Source organism: Calidris pugnax, unplaced genomic scaffold (genome assembly GCF_001431845.1).
Source record: "Calidris pugnax isolate Ruff unplaced genomic scaffold, ASM143184v1 scaffold56, whole genome shotgun sequence".
Lineage (NCBI taxonomy): Eukaryota > Metazoa > Chordata > Aves > Charadriiformes > Scolopacidae > Calidris > Calidris pugnax.
Genome location: NW_015090839.1, coordinates 3334077 through 3360059, shown reverse-complemented (window position 1 = coordinate 3360059; position 25983 = coordinate 3334077). Strand labels below are relative to the sequence as shown.

At 39.9% G+C, this 25983-nt stretch overlaps 1 protein-coding gene across 18 annotated transcripts in view; it reads left to right on the top strand.

Annotated features, from left to right (window-relative positions):
- Positions 1–25983, top strand: part of NRXN3 (neurexin 3) — a 925309-nt gene that overhangs the window by 387493 nt on the left and 511833 nt on the right. For all 18 annotated transcript variants that reach the window (XR_001412019.1, XR_001412018.1, XR_001412017.1 and 15 more), the window contains one exon: positions 5675–5794. Coding sequence is in view for 14 of the 18 variants with exons in the window: in XM_014941879.1 (XP_014797365.1) it covers positions 5675–5794 (120 nt within the window). In the remaining 4 variants the exon portion in view is untranslated. The remainder of the gene's footprint in view (positions 1–5674; positions 5795–25983) is intronic.

The following is a 25983-nucleotide window of genomic DNA, read 5'->3' as shown; positions in this document are numbered from 1 at the left end:
TACTTTTGTACTGCTGTGAGTTGCAGTGGGGAAGGGTGTTTTTCCAATTGACTGTATTTTTCTTGTACACGTATAGCCTTTTCAGGTTTTCCTTTCTGCTTTTAGTTTCTGTGTCTGAATGTCTGAATACTGTTTACTTTCTCTACTTTGTTTGCATCTCCCTATCCCTTGTTGCATCTCAGGTCCAGGCATACTCCCTTTTATGCAGTTGTATTGTTGGGGTTGTTTTGGGGGTTTTTTTTTGTTTTTCTTCCCTCACCGGTATGTGTGTGAGTACTTTGCTCAAGAACTCTTAGGTTACTTAGAGTTGGAGAGTGGCAGGGTGACAATAAGGGAGGAAGATAGGTATATGCCAGGTGTCATGGAGGGGAAAAACCCTTCACCACCTTGTAGGTCCATCCTCTGTGGATTGCTACTGCTGCTGATTCCCTTCTCTTGTCACCTTGAGGTAAATGTGCTTTCCATGGGAGACTTTGCATATTTGTTATTTTAACTAGTTTCAGTCCCTGAAATTTTTAGACCAGCCACATATTTGGAATCAAAGCACTCAGCATCATAATTGACGTGAGGTGAATGAAGAGTTTCGGGGTCTGTTGAGGCACTAGAATAAGCTGTATTTTAGGAGGACTGCAGAATGCTGGCTTTGGAGTTGTTTCTGACAATGGGTAACTTTAAATATGGAACCTGCCAGATTTCTAACCTTATTTAGGTGATGAAAGGGATGATGAGTTCTTAACGAAATCTGGAACTGAAAGAGCTCGAAGAGCTGGCCTTGCAGTCCTTGAAAATCCCTTTTGGTTTTTTGGTTCTAGTTTGCAAAGTTGATGTTACTCTGTGATATTCCTACTTTTTTCCACCTTTGACTCAAAATACAGCATCTAACTTTCTGAATAGTGCACTGAATCTTGACTAAACTTTAGTTTTTTACATTTGTGCAAAGTATGTGTCAACACACCACGTTTGGTATTTGATAGTTACAGCATATGAGGTATGGCCCATCCGGTGAAGTGATGGTTCAGTGAGATTTAGTCTCAGTTTTGCTCACTTTTTACTCAGAAAAAATACTTTTTTCCGAATTATTCTAAAATTGGAAAACTTAGCTTCCTTTCCTCCTTAACCTGCAGTAAGAATGAATCCTGGAACAGGTTTATATTCTGCCTAGTGCATATGATTTCCAAGATCTGATGCCTCTGAGCTGTACTGGGCCTACACATTGCATTTAAGAAAGCAGACTATCACTGGTTATGAAAGAGGGGTGCTGACAGAAGTAGATTTATCATAGGTACAAATTGCCCATCATGACATCTGACTGGTAGTGGTAAAGATATTTCAGTGCTTGATGACATCTGCAATTTAGCGACTATAGGGCAAAAGAAGCACTTTATTCAGCAAAGACAGTAAAGATGTCTTGTGCATGTTACTTTCCTATCTCTCCTAACCTCTTTGAAGGTACAAGGGAAAAAGATGGGAGCATTTAGGGAGATGGAGGGTGAAAATGGACCCATGGTGCCGTTGAACTTGTTGAAAATCTTCATCTTACTGAGAAAATAACGTTAAGGCAAATGGTAGATTCAATAGGAGTGAATTTTTGATGCGTGAAGGAAGGTGTTATGTGCAAGACCAAGAATGGTGTGCTTAGCTTAATGCTTATTGCTAGTCATGATCAAAGCATGACTTATAACACAACTGTGTTATAATCTTACAGCTGTTGTATAAAGAAACTGATTCCTTATGTAACTTGGAAGAATGATAAACACAATACTGTCTTTTATTCCTGAAGTTCTTCTGCAAAGAGCTTTCAAATGACACAGCAGGAAAGATTTCTCTTGCCAGAGAAACGTGCCCACCTGTGGGATGAAACATGGCAGTTCTAGCAGTGCGCAGCAGTAGAATTCAAACTTTTTAGTTTCAGGGCAAAGAGAAACCTACCATACACCTGAAATTGCAGGAAAGAAGGAGACACAGTAATTTTTCCAAGCAGAATATAAATAAGAGATCTGGTTACTGTACTGTTCTGAGTTGAATTTCTTCAAATACTTATTGGTAAAACTAATAAGCAAACCATACATCTAGGTAGGTAGCTTGGAGGAAAAGTATAATACTGGACTCCTTCCCAGGGAGGGAGACCCAGCAAGATCTCAGATCCTGCAAGTTCTCAGATACTGAGCTGTTCCAGTAAAAACTAGAGATGCACAATGTACATGTGGCATGAAGAAGATAATGTGCCAAGCCCAGCTACAAACACGCAACAAAACCAAGGCCTTTGAACAAAGATGCACTCAACAGAAATAGCAAGTGTTGTCAGTGTGTTTAAGAAGGAAATTCAAGTCAGCATGCATATTTTATTAATTAAAAGTATAGGGTGATTATCTCAGATGTATCTCAAACATATCTCAGTTTATATAGACTGTGTCTGAAACTTTGCTTTTAAATACTTTAACTGCTGTAGGTGAGAATGAGATCAAAAATAGAGCTGAACCCTGATGGCATTGGTGTTTTAGAACCAATTGTACTGCTGTACATATAAATTGTTTGTCATCTTCTCTCTCCTTGTTTGCTGACACTAAAGGGCCTGTGCGTGGTAACACAATTTTCCTATTTTATAAGCCTTCCTGTGCTTCTGTCGCTTTGCTCCCTAATCCAAAATCCTAATCCCCTGTGACATCCCTGTTAGTTGTTCTCAACAAAACTCCTTTACCACAGATGGAGGATTATGACATCAGGCAAGGACTGTAAGAGCAGGAGTAGATGAACTCTGAGACAATGATCCTTTTAACATGCAAATGGCCCATACTACTAAGGAGTGAGGCAAAGTGTAATACCCAGCATCTATGCTGTGTCGTCACAACTGACGGCATATCAGGCTTTCAGCTTCCTTGAGGTATTGGCAGGCTGTCAAAATTCCTCATTACTGTGTGGACGTTTTTCTTTTTTTTTTTAATTTTTTTTTCCTCTGGCTGCTTTGAAAGTACTGTTTCCATCCTCACAACTGGTTTCTGTGAAGTACAATTGAGAAACCACAATAGTGGTCATGAATTCAAGTCCTTTGACTCTCTGGGCTCTCTCACTATGAGCATCTCAAGCTACAGGTACTAGACCTCATGCAGTCTTCTTCCTGGAGTAGATTACTGGTCCTTTCTCTTGTGGCATCTCGACAAAGGATATTCCCATTAGATGATGCCTGTTGTGAAGTCCAGTTATTGATTATAGTGTTCTCAGAGGTGTAGGAAGAGGGGAACAACATTGTAATTGAGAATTTTGTTCTGCTTTGCTTCTTTGTAACGGTGTTTACAGTTGATGCTGTAGCAGATTTGCATAGAGTCACAATTGCTCTCTTGTTTTATTTTTTAACTATATATATAACTTGCCTCTAGGAGTATAGGCATTCATATTTAGGGTTAGAGGTTAGATAATGGGATAGTGAAGTAAAGGAGAGATATCAGCTCCTTATCCAAAGATAAGGAATAACTCAGAATTTTAGGAAAAATGACAACTAATATTCTATTTCAGATTGCTAAGTGTCATCCCTTCTTTTGCTGGGCCAAAGTAAGTCTAAAGCAAGTGTCAGACCTCAGATAGTTATATCCATGTCTTTTACAAGTGTAAAAGCAGGAGGAAAGCATGTACATACATGTGCCTACCAGCCCACTCTGTAAAGTCTGTCAGCACTGTTGTAATCCTAGAAGTGATCTGTTAACTTCACACTCTGCCAGTGAGACCACTGGGATTCATACAGCTGCGAATGAGAGTCAGGTGGGTGGGAAGGAGAGGAAGGGAGGAGAAAAGCATTGAAAAATACTGCTCAGCTCTCTGTCAGTCTGCTAACAAACAGTTCTCGTGCTGTGGCTGCCACCACCTCTTTTCAATTGGTGAATTTTCTTTCAGGGGTTTTGTTGTCTGCTTTTGTTACCTACACTTATGCTTCTACCTAGAGGTTTTGGGTTTTTGGCTTTTTTTAACAGTATAACAGACTGTGGAAGAAACTCAGATTTTTGCTAATGTTCAGTTAAACTCTCTACCTACTGATAGTCATGAGTTCCTTCTCATTGTGGGAGAGATGTAAGGAACCACAGATAGCTAAAAAGCTGTTGACATTCACCCATTCTGTTCTCAAAGTGGGGAAAGATGATCTGGTGGGAAGAGCAGAAACTCTGCACCAAAGCTATAAGGGTCTGACCCTGGCTCAGTCTTTGAATTGTTGGGAAGACCATGCATGACGGTTAGCTGTGGGTTCTACAAAGGCTCATAAAGGTGGAAGTGCCCAGATGTACAATCTGAATATCAATGCTGTATGACTATGGGATCTGATGAAATTGCTGTGGGTGGTGTCAGATGGAGGTTAAGGGTTTCATTTTGGGTTAAAACATTTGAAAATGCTGTCTCCACTTTGGTGTGTCTTATCTTTTCCATAAAGTACAGCTGGTGGTGCTGATGGAATGGTGAGATAAGGATGAAGAGAAGGATGAGCCTCATGGAATTGCTGTTGCAAACAAAGACTTGATGGGATATTGTGGGTTGGGTAGAATAGTTGTTGCTTTATCCTTATGCTATTGTCTGAGCCTGGAAGTGGTTAATAAAATGATCTCAGCCTAGCCAGTTGGTCCTCTATTATCTACTTTTTTTCTTTTGCTGCTTCTTTTCTTCCATGAAGTGCAGGATGTAGAATAGTAGGTACGACAACTACAGTTGTACATTTTATTTGAAGTATTGCACAATAGGAGCAGCATACCTTTGTCTAGAGTGCTGAAGATAAAATACTTTCCCAGGAAGTAACTTTTAAACTCATGTTCTTATAACCTATGGCTTGCAGGTTCATGTCTGCTCTCGGGTGGTTCAGAATCCAGCTACCTCCTTGTGGATGACATACGAGCTGTCATTCAAAGTCCCCTTGATCTGAAGATCGCTTTTTGCTCGGGTTATGTCTTTGCAAGGTTTATCTGAGTAGGGTAACAACTGTTAGCTACAAATCACAGAACGATGAAAGGCTGGTCTGTCAGTAGTGGCAGCTTCCTTCTCTGCTTCCCCCAAAGAGTGTGGAAGTCCAGAACAAAGAAGTGTTGTTCTGAGGACTTAATTGACATGTTACCAGAGGAACCTATGTAATTGCACTAGTTAGAGTCTTTGGGGCTTCTTTATATTTTTTGTTTTGTTTTGTTTTTGTTTTTCCTTAACCTTTAAAGCAGAGTTGTAGCCAAGTGAGGTTTGAAAATTTCAGTTTGAATCCACTTATCAATGTTCTTTGGGTAGGATGAAGCATGAAATTCATGGGCTCATTTCTTAGCCTTAGTTTCTACAAGGGGATCGAACTTCCAGGGAAGCACAACAAACTGGCAGTATTTGTTATCCTTGCATCACACCATGTTTCACAGTAAATTTCTTTGAGCAAGCACTGAACATATGAGTTTGGCCTGCCTAAGAGGGAATATGTTGCTGCTCACTCTTCCTCCTTGCTCTGTGTTAGTTTGCTGTTTTGTTGTGGAGTGTACAGTTGTCTTTGTGCTCTTTTTACCTGAGTTTTTTGCATGTCTAAGAATGGAAAAGTGTTTGGTTAGTGCTTTTTCTCTTCTGCATGAGGATCCTGATAGTAATGGTAACGATAAATTGGAGCTTTTGTGGCCTGATTAAAATTATTCTCTCAGCTTTGTTTCACCCTTTTCTTGTCACCCTTCTCCAGGACCGAGTACTACCTGCCAGGAAGATTCTTGTGCGAATCAGGGCATCTGTAATCAGCAATGGGAAGGCTTCACCTGTGATTGCTCCATGACTTCATATTCTGGGAGCCAGTGTAATGACCGTAAGTAGGCTTTTCCATTGGATTGGTGAGCTGTGAGTTCTGATGGGTAGGAACACAGACAACACATAATTAGTTTTACTTTCAATTGAAATACAACTCCAAAGCCAAACTTTGTTTCTTGGAAAGTTTCAAAAGCATACAGCAGTTTATTTTTATTTTCCTCTTTAAAATGAAAATATGCAATTTGGTATGCGTTGGGGTGTTTTTTTCTTCTTTTTAAAAGATAACTCAACCAGACCAATGATGGCAGTTGATGTTAATGGAATTCTTGGTTTGGAGAAACCAGCAATTACTTGAATATATTGTGAGTAATATTTACATAGGTAGAAATGGCTACGTTTTATGTACTAATTATGTTTTGTACATTTCATTTAAACTTTGGTGACAAAGACATGGAATCCATGTAAAACTGCTGATCGGTGTTCTAGATTGTCTTCTACTGAATTACTAGCTGTATGCTAAGATGAAAAATTGGGTGCTGTTTTCTAGGATGGTCAGTTAAAACCAGGTGGTCAGTTAAACATACAGCAACAGTTTTATGCTTCATGGCATATTGATTTGCTTGATCTCAAAAGATTGGATGTTCTTCTTGGCCAATTACTATTAAAATCTCTAATAAAATAACAACAGAAAAGGCTCATCCAGAGTAGACTACTCTGACCACCTGCATCTCACAAGCTGCTGTTTTTCATTAAGGGTATTTTAGGTAGACTTTATTAGTGGTACCGGCAAGGTCCATGCAATATTGGTGCTACAGCTCTGTCATATCTGCAACCCTTCCCTAGAAGTTTGAGATGTGGCTGAAATGATGGCGCATATGACAAGCTGTTTAACATGTGGTGACAGTCTGTTTCTGCTGATGGCCAGAAAGCCTGCTTCTCTGTGTCATTATAAACTGTGGTGTTATCTGTGTTGGTGTCCCCTTTCTCCCAGTTCTCCCAAACAGATATTGTAAAGGCCTATCAACATTTGTATTTTGACAGTGGCTTTTTAAGAAGGGTCCTACAGAGGCAGATTTATAGGCTGTAATGCCACATCTAATTTTGGGTTGTTTTGGAATCTAGAATGACTTCTTTGGGTCCAGAAGGAACACTTCATATTGGAGCCACAAATTTGACTCTGATTTTTCTGTGTTTTGGTTTGGTTTTGCCAATTGGACACACTTTTCCATTCTTGCAGTACTTGTTTATATTGTGCTATGCTTAGCACAATATAAACCTGTTATGTAAAAGAAAAGTTACTTTGAATCCTATTGGGCTGTATTTAAGTACATGTCCAGGCAATCTCTGAAGAAATTATTGATACTGTTGTTTTTTTTTCTAATGTGCTGGACTCCACAGCTCTAGATTGTCACAGTGCCCTTGTTATGCCATTGCTAACGACTTAGAGCAGGCTCTGAAGCATCAGGAAGCCAGATTCCTGTGTCTGTAATTGGGGATTCCTTGCTGCTTTTTAGAGCTGGCAGCTGGACACCATGCAGAGCAGAGACGGGGGTTTGATAGGCGTGGGGATGATGTGGGCGATGTAGGAGCCAGCCTCCCAGTGTCAGGCTTGGCTGGTGATTTAGAAATGCCAAGGGTGTGGGTTTCAGAATGGTCTGGAAAGGTAAGTCATGTGGACTTCTCCTGGAGCATGATTAGACTTCAACCAGGATCTTCAAAAAGTACGTATAACATCCCTTTGTGGTTTTTTGTTTGTTTGTTTGTTTGTTGTTGGTTTGTTGTTTTTTTTTAAAGTCTTTTCCATATATCAGTACAATGAAGAGTTCTACTCCTGGTTGCCTGATGAAGTTATGAAGTGTTGTGGGTTGTGGAGAGGGAGAAGGCTTCCTTCCTGTTCCTATCTGTTAGATTTGCCATTATACCCGAGTCTAATGGAAGTATAGGCACTTGTGTGTTAATTGAATTAAATGTTCTTTAGACTGGATTTCAGTGCAAATAATGGTGGGGGGGGATAACTTCTGTGTAACCTGAAGCCTTGCTATTATTTAGAAATGCATCAGGCTCTTTTGTAGAACTTTTTTTTTGCCACAGGAGTCTAATTCTATTAATTTTGTAGATGGCTATTTCTACTTAATGGGCAAATTGTGGTCTCTCACTGATATAAATATGGAATATTGAAGTCAATAGAATAGGTCTAGATTTACACAATGTAAACAATAGCAAAAGGAGGACTTACTGAATACATTTTGTCTTTCCATTTCTGCTATATCAACTCAAGTGTCCGCACTGGAAAATTGACATTTCCATGTATTTGATGCAATATATTTCAGTGTCTCTGAGACAGATAGTCTGGTGTTCGCTTCAGGTATTCTTGATGATCTCTTTATATCATTCCCAATTAACTATTGGTACGTATGATTTGTTATTTGCTAGTGTAAACTTTGCAAAGTCATTCAGTCTTAGTAATAAGCAAGAAAGTTTGGTGTGCCAGTATGTTTTTGCTTTTCAATTTTGTCTGGAAAAAATGGATTGGGCTTCCCAATTCAGATACAAATGGCTTGGAATTGCTGATTCTGAAAAGGTGAAGGAGAAGCACTGGTTTCAGGGATGCACATTATACATCTATAGATACGTTAGTACTTTCACTAGTGTTCAACATGACAAGGTTTAAAATTCCTAGAAGCAATGATACAACCTCAATTTTTAGCTGTTGTTGTATAGCTCTCATTTTGATATTTTTTTACACAGTAAAAATCAAGATTCCTCAGAATAAGAAATGAATAGAAACTCTAGGGTCATAAATTCAGTTTTAATATGCTTCAATTTGAGTTGTATCATTTCTTGTACCAATGATAAGAAACAAACCCAACAAAAACCACAGACACCCCCTGCCCTCAAATTTATTTGAGGAGGTCTGTTGTACAAAAGGGAATGCAAAGATCTACCTTGCGTACTAGCCAGCATTAAGACCTATCAAGAATGGTAGAAATAGGAGCAATGGTACTATTTGGCATATACTGGCTCCATTCTCCTTGCCCTTTAGGATCTGTTCTTCATTTTTTTGAAGTGGTCCCTCATTCTTCAGGCTTTAGAGATATTTTAATCAGTCTGGCATCACATTCAATAAACCTAGGCTTTTTAACCTGTTTTCAGAATTTGTTTATTACTCTCTGATGCAGGGAATCAGCATTAATATACTGCATTTGATAATTAAGAAACAGCCTTGGCATGCCAAACTGTTACCTAGACTGTTCAAATGTGTGACTTTGAGCAGATAAGGTACCAGACAATGTTAGTGAAGCATCTTGCATCTGGAGTCAACTCCATCCTGTTACTGTTCTTCCTCATTATATGAGATGAAAACATGGTAGTTAGAAACTCCAAGTTACCTGAGATACGGCATGTATTTAAACTGTTGCACTATGAAAAGCCTTACAGATTCTATAATTTATTTGTACTCTTGTCTATGTGCTCAAACTATGACTTTTTTTTTTCTGCACAGAGAGAATGCATTAAAAAAATAGGCTTCAGCAATCTAGGTAATGGGAACGGTATATGTGTGCCAAAATAGATATAGAAAACACTGCTTGTTACTCAGTGCCTCATGCAGATGAGTAACACTGAGGGTCAAGCTTTCCAGGATAAATTGCCAGGCTAACACAAGTATGTATTAATGGAGGCTGTTTGTCTGTAAAAGATCAATAACCTGCAGCAGTGACTAGTGCAAGCAGAGTATAAAGCATTTTTTCAAACAGTTTTTTTTTTTTTTCTTTTGAAACAGTTGTTAAGTCCATCTGCTGACTATTGATTAGATTTTTAGGGGGGTTATTTATTAACTTATTTATAAACTCTGGGTTGTAATATCCATGTGGTTTAAAAAAACGTTTTCCGTTTGATATGTAAAAAGAAAAGACAGCCCGTGTTTGTCTGTGCTCTTGTGTGTGTATCTTCACATGCTTCCAGTCTGCATGGTTTTCAAAGAGCCTGCTGATAAGCAGAGCAATCCTCTAAGCTTCCAGTGTGATTGTTAAGATAAGTGGTGCTTGTTTTTTTTTTTGTCTGAAGGAGAGGTAATATACAGGGCTGTTGTTCTTTTTGCACAGTAAGTTGTATTTTTCTTCCAAGATCCCTTTGTGCGTGATGCATAATCTATATGCTTCTACTGTCTTTCTGTGAATCACGTTTGGAGGAGGGAAGGATTAGAGAGAAAGGGAGTCATGGTGACTTTGCTCTTTTGTTAATTTAGCACTGTCATAGGAAGAGCTTTTGATAACTTCAGTTCTGTAATCACAGTGAGTGAGGCTTACTCACTAGCCAAAATCTTTTTTTCTTTTTTTTTTCCTTATCTTAAAGGGGAGGATATAAAAATTAACAGAACAAGTCAAAGACCGATACTTTAGAGTAAAGCACAGAACATTGTGGATTGAATGAAGACGGCTGAAGCTGGCCTCTGCCACGTGTGTGTTCTAGGTGAGGTGCCAGGGATGTCAGAGCAGATCCATCCCTAATGCACTTCTTTTTTTCCCCACTCTACATAAGTAAGTGAATGAGTATCTAAGAGGATTGATGCTTCTGGACCATAGTCTGCAGACGAGGCTGCAAAATGGCAGCGTTGGAACTAGAAGAGTCATGAGAAGAGACTACTAGCAGGGCAAATGGCTAAAGTAGTAACTATTACTTCATGGTGAAGGCTTTATTCTGATGTGCTTATGACCCAATTGCACGCCACACTTGTTTTGTCTGCGTCACTGAGCAGTTACAGCTATCTCCATGGCAGGATTCAGACTCCCTGTTGGGAGATGGACCCTATTCCCTCTTTCTCAGTATTTAGTGTTTTTCACCATCTGGACCAATTCTTGTCCAGACTTCATGACCTCCCTTAATGTCAATGCCAGCATGCTCAGCTTGATTTACTTACAGAAACCCTCTTCATTGTTCATGTTTAATTATCACCCATTCATTTCTAATGTGCCCAGCTTATCACTTACTGAGTCAGAGAGCAAGAGGTTGCTAGTGTGTAGAAAATAAATCTGCGTAGACTTCATTAGTCATGCATGGCTAAACCAGTCAGCTGTTTAAATATCAGCACGCTTAGGGATTTGCCTTTGATACTACAGAGACATCCGCCCTACACTGAAGCAAGAGTCACCTCTGATTTATCTTGAGTGAATCATACTTCATTACAGCAGGTCAGGCACCCTGCCTACTTCTTCCCTCCTCACGCTTCGCCCTCGCTTACTGAGTGCTCTTTTATGTACCCTCTACTATAACTAGTGTTTTCTGGCTGGTGGCTCATTTTCAGTTCCTACCCTAAGTCTTTGGTGTCTCCTGTCTCTGAATGACCTTATCCTTTGAGAATTGGGATAAAAGGGGAGGGAAATGCAACTGCGTACTTCAGTATATGATGTAAATTGTGCCAGTGTGATTTGGGTTGTGAACTCTGCTTTCACCCTTCTTACCACTGTTTATTTTCATTTGTGCTGTAACTCCAAGAACTGAAACATCTTTAGGGCAAGGATCTAGTGCTACTTCTTATTCAAGCACCATGCACTTTTCTGATGCTAAGTAATAACCTGCTACATAATTGCTTTAGGACTTAAGTGGTTTAAGAATGCTTGTTGCTCTTCTGTGTACTGAGCGGCATTTTCCCTCCCATGACTAACAGCTGTAAAACATCAGGTCGGGCTGCAGATCAAGCGCTGCCCTGCCTTGCATCTCCTTTGGGATTCATCTGGAATGGGTAGTGTTGTTGACATCAGGTTGAGGAATTTGGGTATCTATGTTTTGGATGAGAAAGGGGGATTTTGAGTGACAGGTGCTTTTTGGAATTGCTTCTTCTATACCTTTTGACTTCTCAAGGTGCCCTGACAGAAAAGTGTTTCCTTTTTTTCGATTGTGAAAGCTAGCCAACTTCATCCTTTTGTGATGCCCAAAATGCAGCTAGGTCTCTAGTGAGTAATTTAATTACGATTGCTTCAACAGCTTGGCAGAAGGAGCATTTAGGATGAGAGCTGCAATCAGTCACTGATATCTGTGCACACCTGGCTGCTGTCAGCACATAAGCTATGGTCCAGCCGTGCTACAGACTTCAATAGGGTGGAAGGAGAGAGACTTTTTACAGGTGGCAGTGATTACAGCTTCTGTTATCAACCTTTAAGCAGTTCAAGCAGTTACTTAATTCTCTTCCTGACACCGCTCAGCAGCTATGCCATTTTCATAAACATGTCACAGAGGGGTCTTGCCATAGTTTTGTTCCTTTTGATCTTTGCTCTCTTTGACAGTATTTTTTTTACGTGATACTTTTTGGTAGCCATTTCAATAATTATCGGATTTCACGTTACAAGTAGCTGAGTAAGTGATATTATGTCCTGCATATTTTGCCCCATGGAAGAGCTGGTCTCTGAAGGTGTTCCTGCAGTAATGGCACACCCAGGGTGTGATCTCTGATAAGACATTAATGTAAGTTGACAGCAGTAACAGAACTGTGGTACAGCAAAACAGGAGTCTCTGTTCTGTTACCCTGAGCTCCACTTGCTGCTGATGATGTCTAAGCACATCTTTCCACTAAATGTAAGTTAATAAATTAAGCATTCTAAATTGTCAAGTGTAACAAGGATTTGATTAATTTTAAATGTAGCTTTTTCCTTGTAATATCCTACACATGTTCATATTTGCTTTAAGACATGGTAGTTGTAAAAACTCAGGAAAACTCTGAAATAAGTTTCAGCCATCAATTTTACTCTTTAAAGATTCTTTTCCTCTTGTATCAGCTTCTTCGTAGAAAATGGTACAGTACAGAATTTGGAAGCTGATGGCAAATGCAGGTAGTGCTGGATTTTGTAGACTAAAGTTACCCCGAGCTTGAGAACCATTACTTTAAGTGGATTTTTTTTTTCACATATGCTATGGAACTTCTATCCTCAATTGTATTGCCCAAATACTGTAGATGAATCTCACACCAGCTATGGTTTCATCGGCATGAGATATTTTGGGTGCCACACAGTATGCAGATGGTACCTGTGCTTTTGCAAAGAAGGGAAAAACCTTTGAAAAAGCCTGTTAATCTTGTAGCTGTTGCTGTTGATTTGCAATAGAATACCCCAGTCAGCAATTCGGGTGAAGGCACAGGTGGCTTTGCCTCCATTCACCCATGAATCTGCCATGACTGGCACTATGGATTATGAAAAAGTGAGTCCTGTGTTGGGCCTAACGTCCTGCGTGGAAGCTCTGGCTTGCAATAATCTTTAATTTTTTTTTTTTTTTTTTTTTCCCTGAACAGATCAATGGTAATAATTTTTTATTTTTTTTTTTTTTTTTTTTGCCCCCACCGGGTTTTATGTGCTCTCCCATCTTTGCACCACCCAACTGAATTAGATGTGTGCTTTTAATCCGTTGCTCTAAGTCTGATGTATGATAAGTGGAACGTAATGGTGTTAATAAGATGGGATAGGTTCGCGTCGTGCTTTCCCAGACAGCGTGGAGTTGTCTGTTGTAGCACATGCTGTATTGCCTTCTTATTCCTGTAGGGTCCTGAAGGTGATTACTGTTTATTTCCCAGGCTGCCTACATAGAAAACAGTTTGCAAAGAGGAGGCTGCGTTAATGGGTGAGAAGAGATAGATGGAGATTGAAGTTGGTCTTTGTATTTTATGGTCTAGACGTCGTTTGCAGTAACACTTATAAATACAAAATAATTCCTTTGATTTGAATGAGGTAACTTGAGATTTATGCCAGTATTGGCAGATCACAGGGATTCTCTGAGTCCACATATCAAATATGCCTAAATGTATTTAAGACTTATATGTATTTTTTTTTTTATACCTTAGACTGAAAGCTACTTTTAATATTACATTCATTAGTGTGGACGAATGTAGGTCATTAAATATTTACAGGTCACAGGTAGCTGAGAGAATGCCAACATGCAGAGGGATGCAGGCAGTGCTTTTTTTTCCCCTTGCTGGCTTTTGAGCCTTCAAGTCTGGGGCTACATAAGGGAGGAGGCTGGGGCAAGTAGGAAGAGGGAGAAACATCTTGTATCCTTATCCTTTTTTTTTTTGCAATGGAAATTATTAACAGAAAAACAAAGGCAGGAAGAGTCAAAGGTCCTGAAGGAAATTCTTGTTCACTATCTGGGCTGCCTAATGTTCTAATTATTGCCTGTCATTGGAAGAAGCCTAGCTATTGATCTCCAGTGGAGTTTAGCTGCATATAGGGACGTATCTGTATTACGTTGCAATCTTGTTACCCTGGAGCTGCTATAATAATCTCAGCTGTGGAACATTGGGGATTAGATGCAAAACCTTAATTACAGTTTAATGATCCCCAAGGGGCAAATTGAAACTGGCTGCTTGGGTACCTGTGAAACAAGCTTTGCGAGGGGGAGCATTTTGTGGTGGATTTGATTATCTTTGTGGAGGTGTTTTACTGCATACTGACATCTGAGGCCTGTGCAAACGCTGAGAGTTGAGGCTGGGACTTCAGGTGCCTTTTGCTGTCAGACATTTTGAGCCACAAAGGAATTTCTCTGATTGTGAAAGGAAATAGGTTTTTCAGTAAAAAAACCCAAGAATAATCAAATGGTATGGTTTCTGTTGGGAAATAAGTGTTAACTGAAACTCCAGTTAGCTAATGGGTGAAGAAAAGGTTCCAAATCCGTGAATGTTCATTTCAAACTCTTAGGTACATACAGAACTGGTGAAAATTTTTCTTGGGTGGTAGTTTAATCAGTCAAAAAAACACATGCAGGGCAAGCAAAACTACATATTTCAGTGAAAATCTTCGAATAGTTCAGAACAGAAGAAATGAAGTACGAATGAAAAAGCAGAATGTGGTAGATTTCATCATTTCAAAACAAAGTTCAGGATTTATTGGCTGCATCAGAATGATGATTTTATCTTGAAAATTAGCAGAGAGAGTTTAAAAACCTGAGAAAGATGATGACTAATTTTAGTTTCAAAATGTAGACCTAACTTAGTTCATCCTCCTCTGTCTAGATTTTTATCATGTAGTCAGCCTATCCCTGAGGCTGTGTTGGTGGTAAGTGTGGGCTTGTGGTGGCCTCACTGGCCTGGGAGATGCCTTTCAAGGTGTTTCTATTGACAGGGGGGCTTTTGAGAGGTTGATCTTGAATGGGTTGGGGGAAAAAGAGTAGAAAATTACTCCTTCCCTAGGAAAGGAGAATAGACTGATCTTTGTAGTGTAGTTTTTGTTCAAATGCCTCTAGCCTCAAGCTGAGGGTAGTTGTGGTCATGTCCATTGAGTAACCGTCTCAGGTAATATAACTGACCTCTAGACCAGAGTGTCTTGACTAGACTCTGGCTTTAATAATACACCTGCCAAATATAAGCAATTTTTTCTTCAGAGACACTCTGACATGTTGATTTTGAAGGAAGTGTGGTTGGAGCTCTAGTCTTCTTCTTGTCTCTGCTCTGAAACCTAATTGCAGTGCTTGGCCACAGCAAAGCCGGTGTCAGGTTTGCTGGCTTCCCATAACTATCTGTCATATTTCTTTTTTTTTTTTTTTTCAGATTGCACTAAATGACCTTCTGTCTGTTACATTTCTGCCCTGCTGATCTCAGGCAAATCATGAAGATAAATAGCAATATCACAGACCATTCATCATACAGTTTGTAGGTCCCTTAGAAGCATCTGTGTCTTTAATAGTTCATCTGTCACAGATATTCTCATAATTGAAGACCGCAAAATGCTGAAGAGAGAGCTAATATTGGTATTTCTTTTTACTGCTGGAGACTTCAGCATTCAGGTGTTTTTCACTTGGAAATGCAGCCTACCATGAGAAGTGCCTGTGCACCAGGGTTTAAATTATGAATCCAAGCTCACTGCATGTTACAGAAGGCAGCTGACATCAGCAAAGACTCATTTCTCTGCTTTGCTGTTGTAACACTGGGTTGGTTGTGCCACCAGTGCAGAATGAACTGAGCAGACCTGGTTTTCAAGCCCTTGCTCTGTGTGAATGAGCAGAAGTTCTTGGAAGCAGTGACTGTGAATCTGGCTGCTGGCGAGCGGTTGGAGGCACTCCAGCTACGTGAGACAGGGCAAGAGAAAATCTGCCCCAGATTTTCTGGGAGTGTGAGAGATACCAATATCGATCTTAAGGCCAATGGGCAGAATGTTTGACTTCAGAAAACATGCAGAGTTACCCAATGGGGTGTGATGTTGATCGCATAACAGTAGTCACAAGTGAGATACATATATATATATATATATATATATCTGCCGTAGATGAGTTGCCATATGGAGATACCTGAAATACCTGCCTGAATTATTGCCGAGTTGCATGTTTTTGCCTGGTATGTTAGACAGGTAGGACACCATGTTAATCCTGCGTGCTTAAGTTCAGGATTAGCCTGGATTGCTCCACGTGATGCTGCAGCAGTTAGTGCGGCAGCTTGGAGAATATCCTGACAATTCATCTTGTTACAGTCACTTCAATGCTGAGAATTGAGGTCAGGCAGAATTGTCTTTGCTTCCCATTGTTTAAACACAAATCATGAGTTAAGTGTTTGTACTGCCAGGAAAAAAGAAAAAATCAGCCCGTTTTCTCTATTTTTCTCCCCTCTATTTTTTACACATCGTTACTAGTGGCGAATTTACTCTGCATTTGCCCAAACTGGAAAAGGCTGGAGGCTTAAATCCTTTACCTCCTCCTGCTGAAATAGAGATACTTCTGATGGACACTTTAGACACAAATTTGTGCTTCTGTCTCAAGAGAAGCATCCTCACAGAGATCCCCACTTGGCCGTGGAATTGCTACTGATGGCTCGTGTGCATGGAAGATTGATAGATCAAGTCATTTAAACTTAATTTAGGCACACCAGAGAACATACTTAACCCAAATATCACACTAGAGAGACCTGTTCTAAACTCATTATGGGAGTTCTTCAAACTATATGGACAGTATATCATAATGCTTTCTGTTTTAAATGAATTTTATCCTGGAGACCAGGATGAAATAAGAATAAACTTGGAAGCGTATGCTAAAGTGGACCATGCTAAAGTGGAGCTAAGCATAGCACAATGCTTGGAATGGAGCAAAAAGATCAACTGCATCCTCCTGCACAGAGACCCCTGCATTTGCCCACCTCTTTTAGAAGCCGGGACACCTAAATGCTTTCTGTTGCAGAGATTAATTTCTAACTGAGTTCAGTCAATGAAATAGAAACTAACCAGGCTTTCATACTTTCACTGGTGCCAGGAAATTCTTGTTTATGACCAGTAAGATGTAAACCAGCTGGGTAACTTAAGTTTCTCTCTCTCAGATGCTCTGGAAGCATACCTCCATGTTTAGGAGCAAATAATGGAAAGGGGGGAATAAGTGCCTTCCCCCAACTCCTCCTCCTAAACTGAAAGATAATTCTTTTTTCTTTTCCAATACTGAATAGGTGGAAGTATAGGTCTTTAGTCTTGGTAGGTTTCGTACTTGGAGACTTGTTTTCTTTGCCCACCTTAAGCACAGGAGATTCAGATTTGCAAGAAAAGGGTGCTCGCAGCTGCGCTGGGCCTGCTGGCAAATAGCATTCAGTACAGATGGTTGTCTGCCCACACGTCTCTATTTATGAAGAGGCCCCCAGTGTTTATGTTAATGGTGATGAGTTTGAGAGCTAAAAATAGGGAGTTGTTTGTTGTTCATTTGTTCTTTATAGATCTGCAGTGAACTTTTTTTTTTATAAAGCACAAATTCGATAGAGAGATTTGTTAACCTGCTAGAAGAGCAGGCTGTCAAAAAGCCAAGCTGCAGATGTCTGAAGTGCTGAAATAGTTATTCCTCGTTTCTTATACTTCTTCCCTTCGCTCCACGAGATGGTGCTGTGTTCCCACAGAGCCCAGGCATCCTTTGCTTGGCTTTTTCCAGGTCCTCAGTGGGTATTTGGAAAACGAAAACCTGAAATGAAGTTAGAAAGAATCTCTCTCTCTCCAGTTTCCTTTTCCTCCTCTCCAAATTAATCTCAAAAAGAGGTTTTCCAAAATCACCTAAGGCTTTGTATAGTCCTCTGCAGTTTGTCTGTCTTGATGTTTATGGAGTCCTGTAGCTTTGCTGTGACTTAAGAGGACTTAGGAAACCCTCTGAAGGCTACTTCAAGATGCCATAGGTTCAGAGCAGCCATACTAAATAGCAAACAGTGGAGCTGAGACTGTGTCTTATTGTCTCCGGTCATTCCTTGTTGAGAGCCTGCCAAGTCATGAAGGAGTTTGCCTGTTGCAGGGGTCTGTCTAAGTTCCACATTTATTGATGAATTCCAGGCTTCAGCCCTGCAAACTTAAATTATCTGATCACATCATTTAAAGTAATTAGCAGTTCTGCTCTTCTCCTACCACAGGCTTTCCTATTTATGTGGAGGCTGTGGTTTTGGGAGATCTTTTGTATCTTATTTGTCCTGTTTTCAATTAGATTTGGGCTAGAGAAATATTGATCTGAGAATACTGTCCTTGCAAGGAGGCAGTATTGGAAGCTGGTGTTTGAAAAAGCTAAAGTCCACTGGGCTTCTGCCATGAGGTGGAAAGAGGCTCTTGGGGAATATGAAGAAAAGTAACTTTTCACAAGCTGGCCAGGGTATTAGCCTGCCTTGGGTTGCTAAAATGAGTTTAATGTCACTGTGGAAAGTGATAGAAGTGACTCAGTAGTTATTTTTGTAGCTGTGGATAGAAAACTTCTATTTGTTCTGCAGAACAGCTTCTTCCATTACAGAAACAGGTGCCTGGGGTGAAAGGCTTCTTCACCCACCTTGTGTCCCTGAAGCCTGCCAGTTTAGCTTCCTGATTACCACACATACCTTCCTGAAGTGTAGATACACGTTCAGTGTCTTCACAGCTCTGCCTCACATTTTCTCATGCTTCCAGAGAGAAAGGTCTGACCTTGCTCATCCTACTGCTTCTGTTCTTAGCGTTTTCCGAGAGATTGAACTTGTGCTTTACTGTTTTCTGCTGACTGAGAGTGGATTCCTGATTTATAATTTCTAGTCTCAAATCCCTGTAAGTGGTGTGGAGGTGATGAGTAGAGAAGAGGTACGGAATCCTTACGTACCAAAATGAGGCTGAGACCAAGTTTCCTCACCACTTTTTAACTCATCTGGTCCTAATTAATGTGGAACAGCTACAAGTCCAGGGCAACTCAGTAATGTTTTTCCATTTCAAATACCTTTCAGCAGAACTCCTAACGCACATATTAAAATCTTTGTAACTGTTACATTTCACTCAGCTTGGGAAATAACTAAAATTGATGACACCATCATATAAGGATTTTTTTTCTTACTCGCTTAGGTCACGTTCTGGGCATGAGATGCAGCTTCTGCCAACAACCATTAATCCCCATGAGCTGTGGCATGTAAATGCCATGTCACGCATCTTCTCCAGGGGAAGAGAAACTTCTTATCTGGATACCTCTAGCAAGTTTTGGAATTTGCTAGTAATTGTTCCAATGCTCAAATCTCTTCTTTTATTTCTCACTCAAATTTTAATACCCAGATACAACTTCAGAAACACTTTTGAGTGTGATCAGATATATACCAGAGAGATTTTTAACTGCAGAGGTGGTGATTCTTGTCACTTCTCGATCAGTGTCTGAGTGCCACTATGAACATTTAGTAAAAAATAAAAGCTAAGCTGAACTGATTGGTTTTTCTTTGTAAGTCCTCCCCAGAAGCTTATCTGGGGTTTTCTTGTCTTGGTGTAGTAGTTACAGCTTCAAAGTACAGGGTGTTGAAAAGTATGAACAAGACTTTATGGATAACACTATGAAGGTGTTTTCCACATACAATGTGACTTTTCCTTTACCTTCTTCAAAAATATGAGTGACAGCAAATAACTGCACTCTTCTTGCTGTTCCAATTACGTGACTCATGTTTATGACATGTAGGTTTTACTGAGCTTTGAAGACCAGACTGGATCACAATGTGTCAGGAACTTGGGGACATTTTGGATACGAAAGCAGGGGCATGGGTAAGGTAGAGCACAACGTGTGGCCTGTTCTGTAGAGGGACTTTCGATCTTATGAGAAGTAGTATCAGCTAAGTGCAGCTTCTGCCCTGGCTCACAGTCAACATTGGGATAATGCAGGCTTCTGACTTCCTTCTCTGGTGCTGTCTTCCCTCTGACTCAGGGTTTGCTATTTTGAGTGAGGGAAAGGGTTCTTTGTCTTTTCCATGTGCTTTCTTCTGAAGGCAAACCAGGGCCTGCACAGAGCAGCAGCTGTGAGTCGACAGAGCTTGCAGTTAAACAGCAGGAGGACACATCAGAGCAGAAGGAATTGAATTCTCCAGAGAATGAGTTTTTATACTATTAAGCACTGAGCAAAGTTTCCCTTGCTCCTTATTTGCTTGCTTGTTTGGGGTTTTTGTTCTGATTTTTAAGGGCTCTAGGTTCCCTGTAGCATTTGCTGGTGGTGTTTTATATATCTTTGCAATCTGGGAGCTGCTAACTACAGAAGGTTAGTGAGACAGTTTCATGTTAAGGGGAGCTTCCGCTTCAAAAGACAGTTTGCAGGAGGCAGGGACTAGCTAGTATGGTGTTAGTTACATATCTGCCTCTGGTTCAGATCTGGCTCAGACTCTAAGAAAATAACAGTCATTACACTTCTATGGCAAGTAGTTAGCTTATGTTGGGGGTTGTTTTGTGGAATTGGAAGGAGATCTTGAAAAGTCCTTGAGGAGAAGCTTCAGCATCAGAACAATTTTGGCTCTGATCAGGGCTTATAGTCACAGCAGAGAGGTCAAAAGCTGAATAAACTTTGTATGTTGTCCAGGTAAATAAATGCTGCTCAGTGAATGTTGAAAACTGAAGTTTCTCTTTATTGGAAATCCAGCAGGAAATTTTGACTGAGCCACTGTTCATGCTCTCTAGCGTTTGCCCTTTGCAGGCTTTGACTTGGTTGGTATTTTGTTAGTGTTAGTCCTCTCAGAAAACAAAGGTTAAGCTCAGATGTTCTCAGAAACCTGTAAAACTTGTAAACCTGATAGTGGAAGTATCTCTTCCTAACTGCAATAGGAAGGTCCTTGGTACCAGAAATTCTGTGATTTCAGTCACTCCCCAGCACAATACAGACTCCAGGAAGCACAATGACCAGCTGCAGTTATCTCCAAAGATGCTTCTGAATAACTCTGAAGAATCCACCTGAGAATGATCTTCCATTTCACACACCAAAGAAAAGGAAAAATCTTAAGGCAAATGACTATTTTCCTTAAGAAGTAGGGCGTAGCAAGGCCCACAGTCCTTCTATGCCTTGAACATTCTGGCCTGGGCAGTAAAGCTGTCTGCTCTCTTTTGATCCAGGAAACCTTTCATAGCAGACTTCTACTGGACTCTGAGGAAAACAAAATTTTCTCTTTTAATGTGACTTTAGCATTGGCATTTGTTTAACTGTTTTCTTTCTGCATGGAAGTTGTAGAGCCTTGTCCCTTGCAATTTGTAGGGAGCAAATTCTGACTAAGATTTTTGCTTCTAAGTAATCATGGGGTGTTGTGGAGGCCTTGTCCTGGGCTGTTGCAATTCATGTGTTATTTTCTTTGCTTTATGAGCTCAACTGAACTACACTGCTTTATGTTAGAAGTAGGTATAATTGTAGGTCGTTTCTGAGTCTTCTGCATGCTACCTGGTAAGTGTCTTCATAGACACAGCTCAAGAACTTGAAAATGCATGTTTAAAGTGGTGGGCATAATGTGCAAGTTCATCAATGGTTCTTAGAACATCATACTCAGTGTTGGTCAGTTCATCTAAAGACACACTCACTAATGAGCTTTAAGAAAGGCTTTAAGAAAAAGAAGATAAAATGAAGACTATTCTAGTAAAATAAAGGGTTAAGTATTTAGAAAAGAATTTGAAAACAGTTGTGGGATGGGAGCTTCTGAAAGCCTAATTTCTAAGCTTTTTTTCAAAACTCTTTCAAAAAGCAATTTCATACTCCTGAATTAGGTTTCTTATTCTCCTGTGCCTAATGTTGGTGTTATACACCCCCCTCAGATTTGCAAAGACATCAGTCAAATCAAATTTTATATCTCTGCCTGTCACTTTAACTCTCTGTATGGGTTTTCTTCCATACTTTTTTCCCAATTTGCCACTCAGATATTAGAGTTGGTGGCAGTTCAACCAGCCTTTTCCTTCTCCAGTCGGCAGCTGTGGAGGATCACTGTCTGAGTGTTTGCTTCACTGTTCAGAGTCCAAGTAGAGGATTCTTTTGCCACTCTTGTCTGCCTTTCTGCTTCAGAAGAAATGAACCTAAATATGTTTCACTTGCATATTTACTCATCAGTGGTAGAAAAAAAAGTGCTAAAGATGGTGCTAAATTGTTTAAGACTGGTGAAGTTCAGACTGCATGGGAACATCCTCCTACTTTGCCAACTAAATGGAGTACTCGATGATGTCAGCTTGCTCCAGTACTATGAAGAGGCTAAATTTGATCATGACTAAGCATAGCTGAAAAAAACAAAAAAAAAGTAGTCTGGGTTTTTTATCTCCTGCCATACATGTTACCAGTTCCAGAGGACCCTATTTCAGCTTTTCTCTGACATCATAGGATCTGTTCCTGATTGCGAATGGAGTTTGTAAGTTATCTCCTATGAGGAATAAAACCCCATCTCTATCAGCTGGGGAAGGATGCTGAAGGACCTTAAAAGCTGAGAAAATTTGGCAGGGAAAGTGACTGGAGGCATGAGTGTGTATATAAAAAAAGGAGTAGAGAAGCAATCCTTCTGTGTCATAGTCGAAGTATTTATCAATTTTTTGGGAGTTTCTCTGGATGAGAAAGAAGGATTTTTTCACTCTTTTTTTTTTTTCATTTAATGGTAATTGACAGTAGTAATGAATACGGCAATTCTAAAACAATCCCTCAAAGAATCCAACTTTGTAAAAACAACAAAAAAATGCAAAAAAACCAAACAAAAACCAAACCAACAAAAACAAAAAAAAAACAACAACAAGACAAACAAACAAAAAACAAAACAAAAAAACCCAAACAAACAAAAAAACCCAAAAAACCAAAGCAAACCTAAACCCCAACTCCTCCCAGAATAAAAAAAAAAAAAAAGAAAAACTCTATCTGCTCTGTTTCAAATGGTCTGATGGTTCCTGGTGATGAAGATAGGTAGAAGACGTGGATTATTTCCTTATCCCTTCTGCTGCTGCTTGTCTAGTAATTATACAGCATGAGTATGTAGTCAATCAGAAGACATATATTCTAGGATTGTCTCCCCTCCTTACACCTTTGCCTCAGTTCACAAAAGAAGTTATTCTTTCTTCGAGGAAGGACTTAGTAGTGAAATTACTTGCTGTGATGAAGGTTAGTTCTAGATATCTCTAGAAGTGAGTATAACCACTCAGGGTTAAGCCTTGTTGATACAGCAAATAAACCCTTTGGCTCTATAGTACCCATACATTTGGACTTCACTGAAGATAAAATGTTATTTTGTGGATGAACATTGAACAGAGATGAATATCATATGAACGTAGAGAGAAGATAGCACTATATCATTGCTTAAGCTCTTCCTGAAGTTCTGGAAGTATGCAATAACAGTGAGTAGCTGGAGGTTTGTTTCTTTCTACATAGGTTGAGACTATTCCTTTCTGGTTTCCTTCAGCTGATTAGATATGCTGCACTGAGACAATATTTTTAGTACCTTGAAAGGGTAATATCACACACAGTGCAATGTACTTCCTTTTTGGTGTTGATGCAGCTCTCTCTTCTGAAGTAAAAATCCAAAGTGTTAGGTGGGGGTGCTTCCCTTTCCTACTTCTTGTGTGGGGATCTCTGTCCCTGAGCAACCTTGGAGAGCTGCTATTCCTCTTCATCTTGCAGTGCTCCTTTTCCTGTCAGGAGAGCACCCTACTGCTGCTCAAGTGCCAGCCATTTGCTGTGTTACTTGGTTAATGTGATGGATGCCTCTTTCTCTGCCTTCTCACTATTTGGAGCCAAAATGTGGGATTATAAGTTAGAAGGTGATTAATCTTTTCTAATGGGACTCTGGACTTCAAGCAGGATCTCACCCACCGCGTCTTCATTAGCCTCAACCAAAGCCTGCATTACCTCAGATTAGGTAATTGGTCATTTATAACACTGGAGAAGGAGGGGAGAAAGAGCTTATGAAAAAGTGTCAACTAAATTAAGGGCATTAAAATTTAATTCTTGTTATCCAAGAATTCTGGGAGGCAGCATTATTTAATCAGGCACACAGCTGAAAACCTCCCATAACCAGAGGATTCAGTCACAGGGAGAATAGTCTCAGTCTGTGGAAGGAGGCGTGTAGCAGTAATGGATATGGCCTTCGTATGTACTGTGCTGTGAAACAGTAAGTCATTTTAAGGTTATTTATGTAAGTTTAGAAGCTCTTCAAATTTACCCAGTGGTACAGAGCTTGCAACTTGAAACCACACACTCTCTCTTACATTGGTTAGCTGAAGATTTTCTGAAGAAGCAGTGAAGTTTGTGTTCTCCAAAAAAACCTCATCTGTTTCCATGTTTTCTCAGGAGCATTCTTGTCCATATAGCTTCTCGACGGCCTATTGTTGACTGAGTATCCCCGGGAACGTCTACTGAGGGTCCAGGGCTTTCCAAACACTTCTTCCTTCAATGCTTAGAATACCTTCAACTGTCCTGATAATACGGACTGGAGGAATGACTGTCAAAAGGGAGTTAGATAACATACAGACTTTGTGGCAAATTCCCATTTTGTTTTGCTTGATCCCAAAAGAATGATAAAATGTTATATGTGACATGTCCCCAGACAGTAAACATGATGCATCCATAACTAAGGAAAGAAGCAAATGGCCAAGCTATGTAATTCTGCAGTACTTCTTGGAGTCCATAAAAATTACTTTCTGTGCTGTAATGCTTTTGGCACATACACGAGTGGGACAGATCAAACATTTACTAATTTCTATGGGCTTGCAAAAGACTTGACTGTGTCCTACTCATAAAGAATGAAGGCAATGCGTGATGATAGTATTCCTAGCCATACTGCTAATCTTGAGCTCCATTCTTGTATTTTATGGAAAACCTTAGTAAAAATAAACAATGAGGAAGAAAAATAATTGGTCTTTTGATAAAGGTATTGCATGGCCAGAAGAGAAAACTGTGTCTTCCAGTGACTAGTGGTCATCAGGAGGGGTGGTCGGCATGGAGCAATCTGTTGAGAAGTTTTCCTGAACCCAGGATTTTTCAAGAGTTCTGTTTTGTGAGTTCTAAAAGAGATCACGTGTCTGTGACTTTCTTATGAAGACAATGTTAAAATTCAGCTCAGACCTTCTTCCCAGGTTTGTCTGCTCCAGATGCCCCTCCCTTAGAAGCTGTCCTCTTCTACCCTTCAGCAGACTCCAACCAGAATGGTTCTCCATGTAGTTGCTCTGGGAGGCCAAGGTATTTCAGAACTGCACTTTTGAAATGTTGGTGATGCTATGAATGGGTTTTATTGTGAAATGCAGAGAAGCAGAAGGCTGCAAGGGACCTCAGAAGTCATTGTCTCCTGTACTGTGCTTTCATAGGGAACCATATTTCATAATACCTTTTAGAAATACATAAAGCTTTATCCCTCAATTAGAGCATCTTTTTGCCCCTGTTCCCTGGAAAGGCTTTTTAAAAGCTTCATTGCTCTGCTGATTAGAAACCTTTGTCTAATTTCCAGTCTAAATTTATTCTTTGGCACTTTATAACCATCTGTTCTTGTACCAGTATTGTCCTTTAGTTAAATAGTAATTTCCACTCCTCAGTTATTTCTGCCCCCAGGTATTTGTGCACAGCAAATGTATCCCCTCTCAGCATTTATTTAGCTGGTCTGAACAGGCCAAGCTCTTTGAATATTCTTTTTATCAGATAGGCTTGCCAGTCCCCTGGTAGCCTTTCTCTGCATCTGTTTCAGTTCATTTTTCTTGACCAGTATTGTACATGCATTTGCATTTGTTTGTGTTTAGAAAGCACAAACATGACTTTTTGAAAAATTTTTTGTGTTTTTTCCAGTTATTGTGTGGGAATATGACTTTTAACCAAATTGTGCTACTGGTTTTCCCTAACCTGTATTAGCAAAAGGGAGTTAGTAGCAGTTACGTGTCTTTCAGATATGTGGCAAGGAAAAGCATAAAAGGCTGTAGGGCCATTCAGGGGTTTGAAACCGTGTAAGAAATATAGGTGGGGAAAAGCAGAGAATAAATGACAGTCAGGTTGAATGATTGCCTGTGGGAAGATCTTGTCTTTGTCAGTAACTAAAAGATTATTCAGCCTCTCTCTTTTGGAAGCTGAGGACATGTCTTA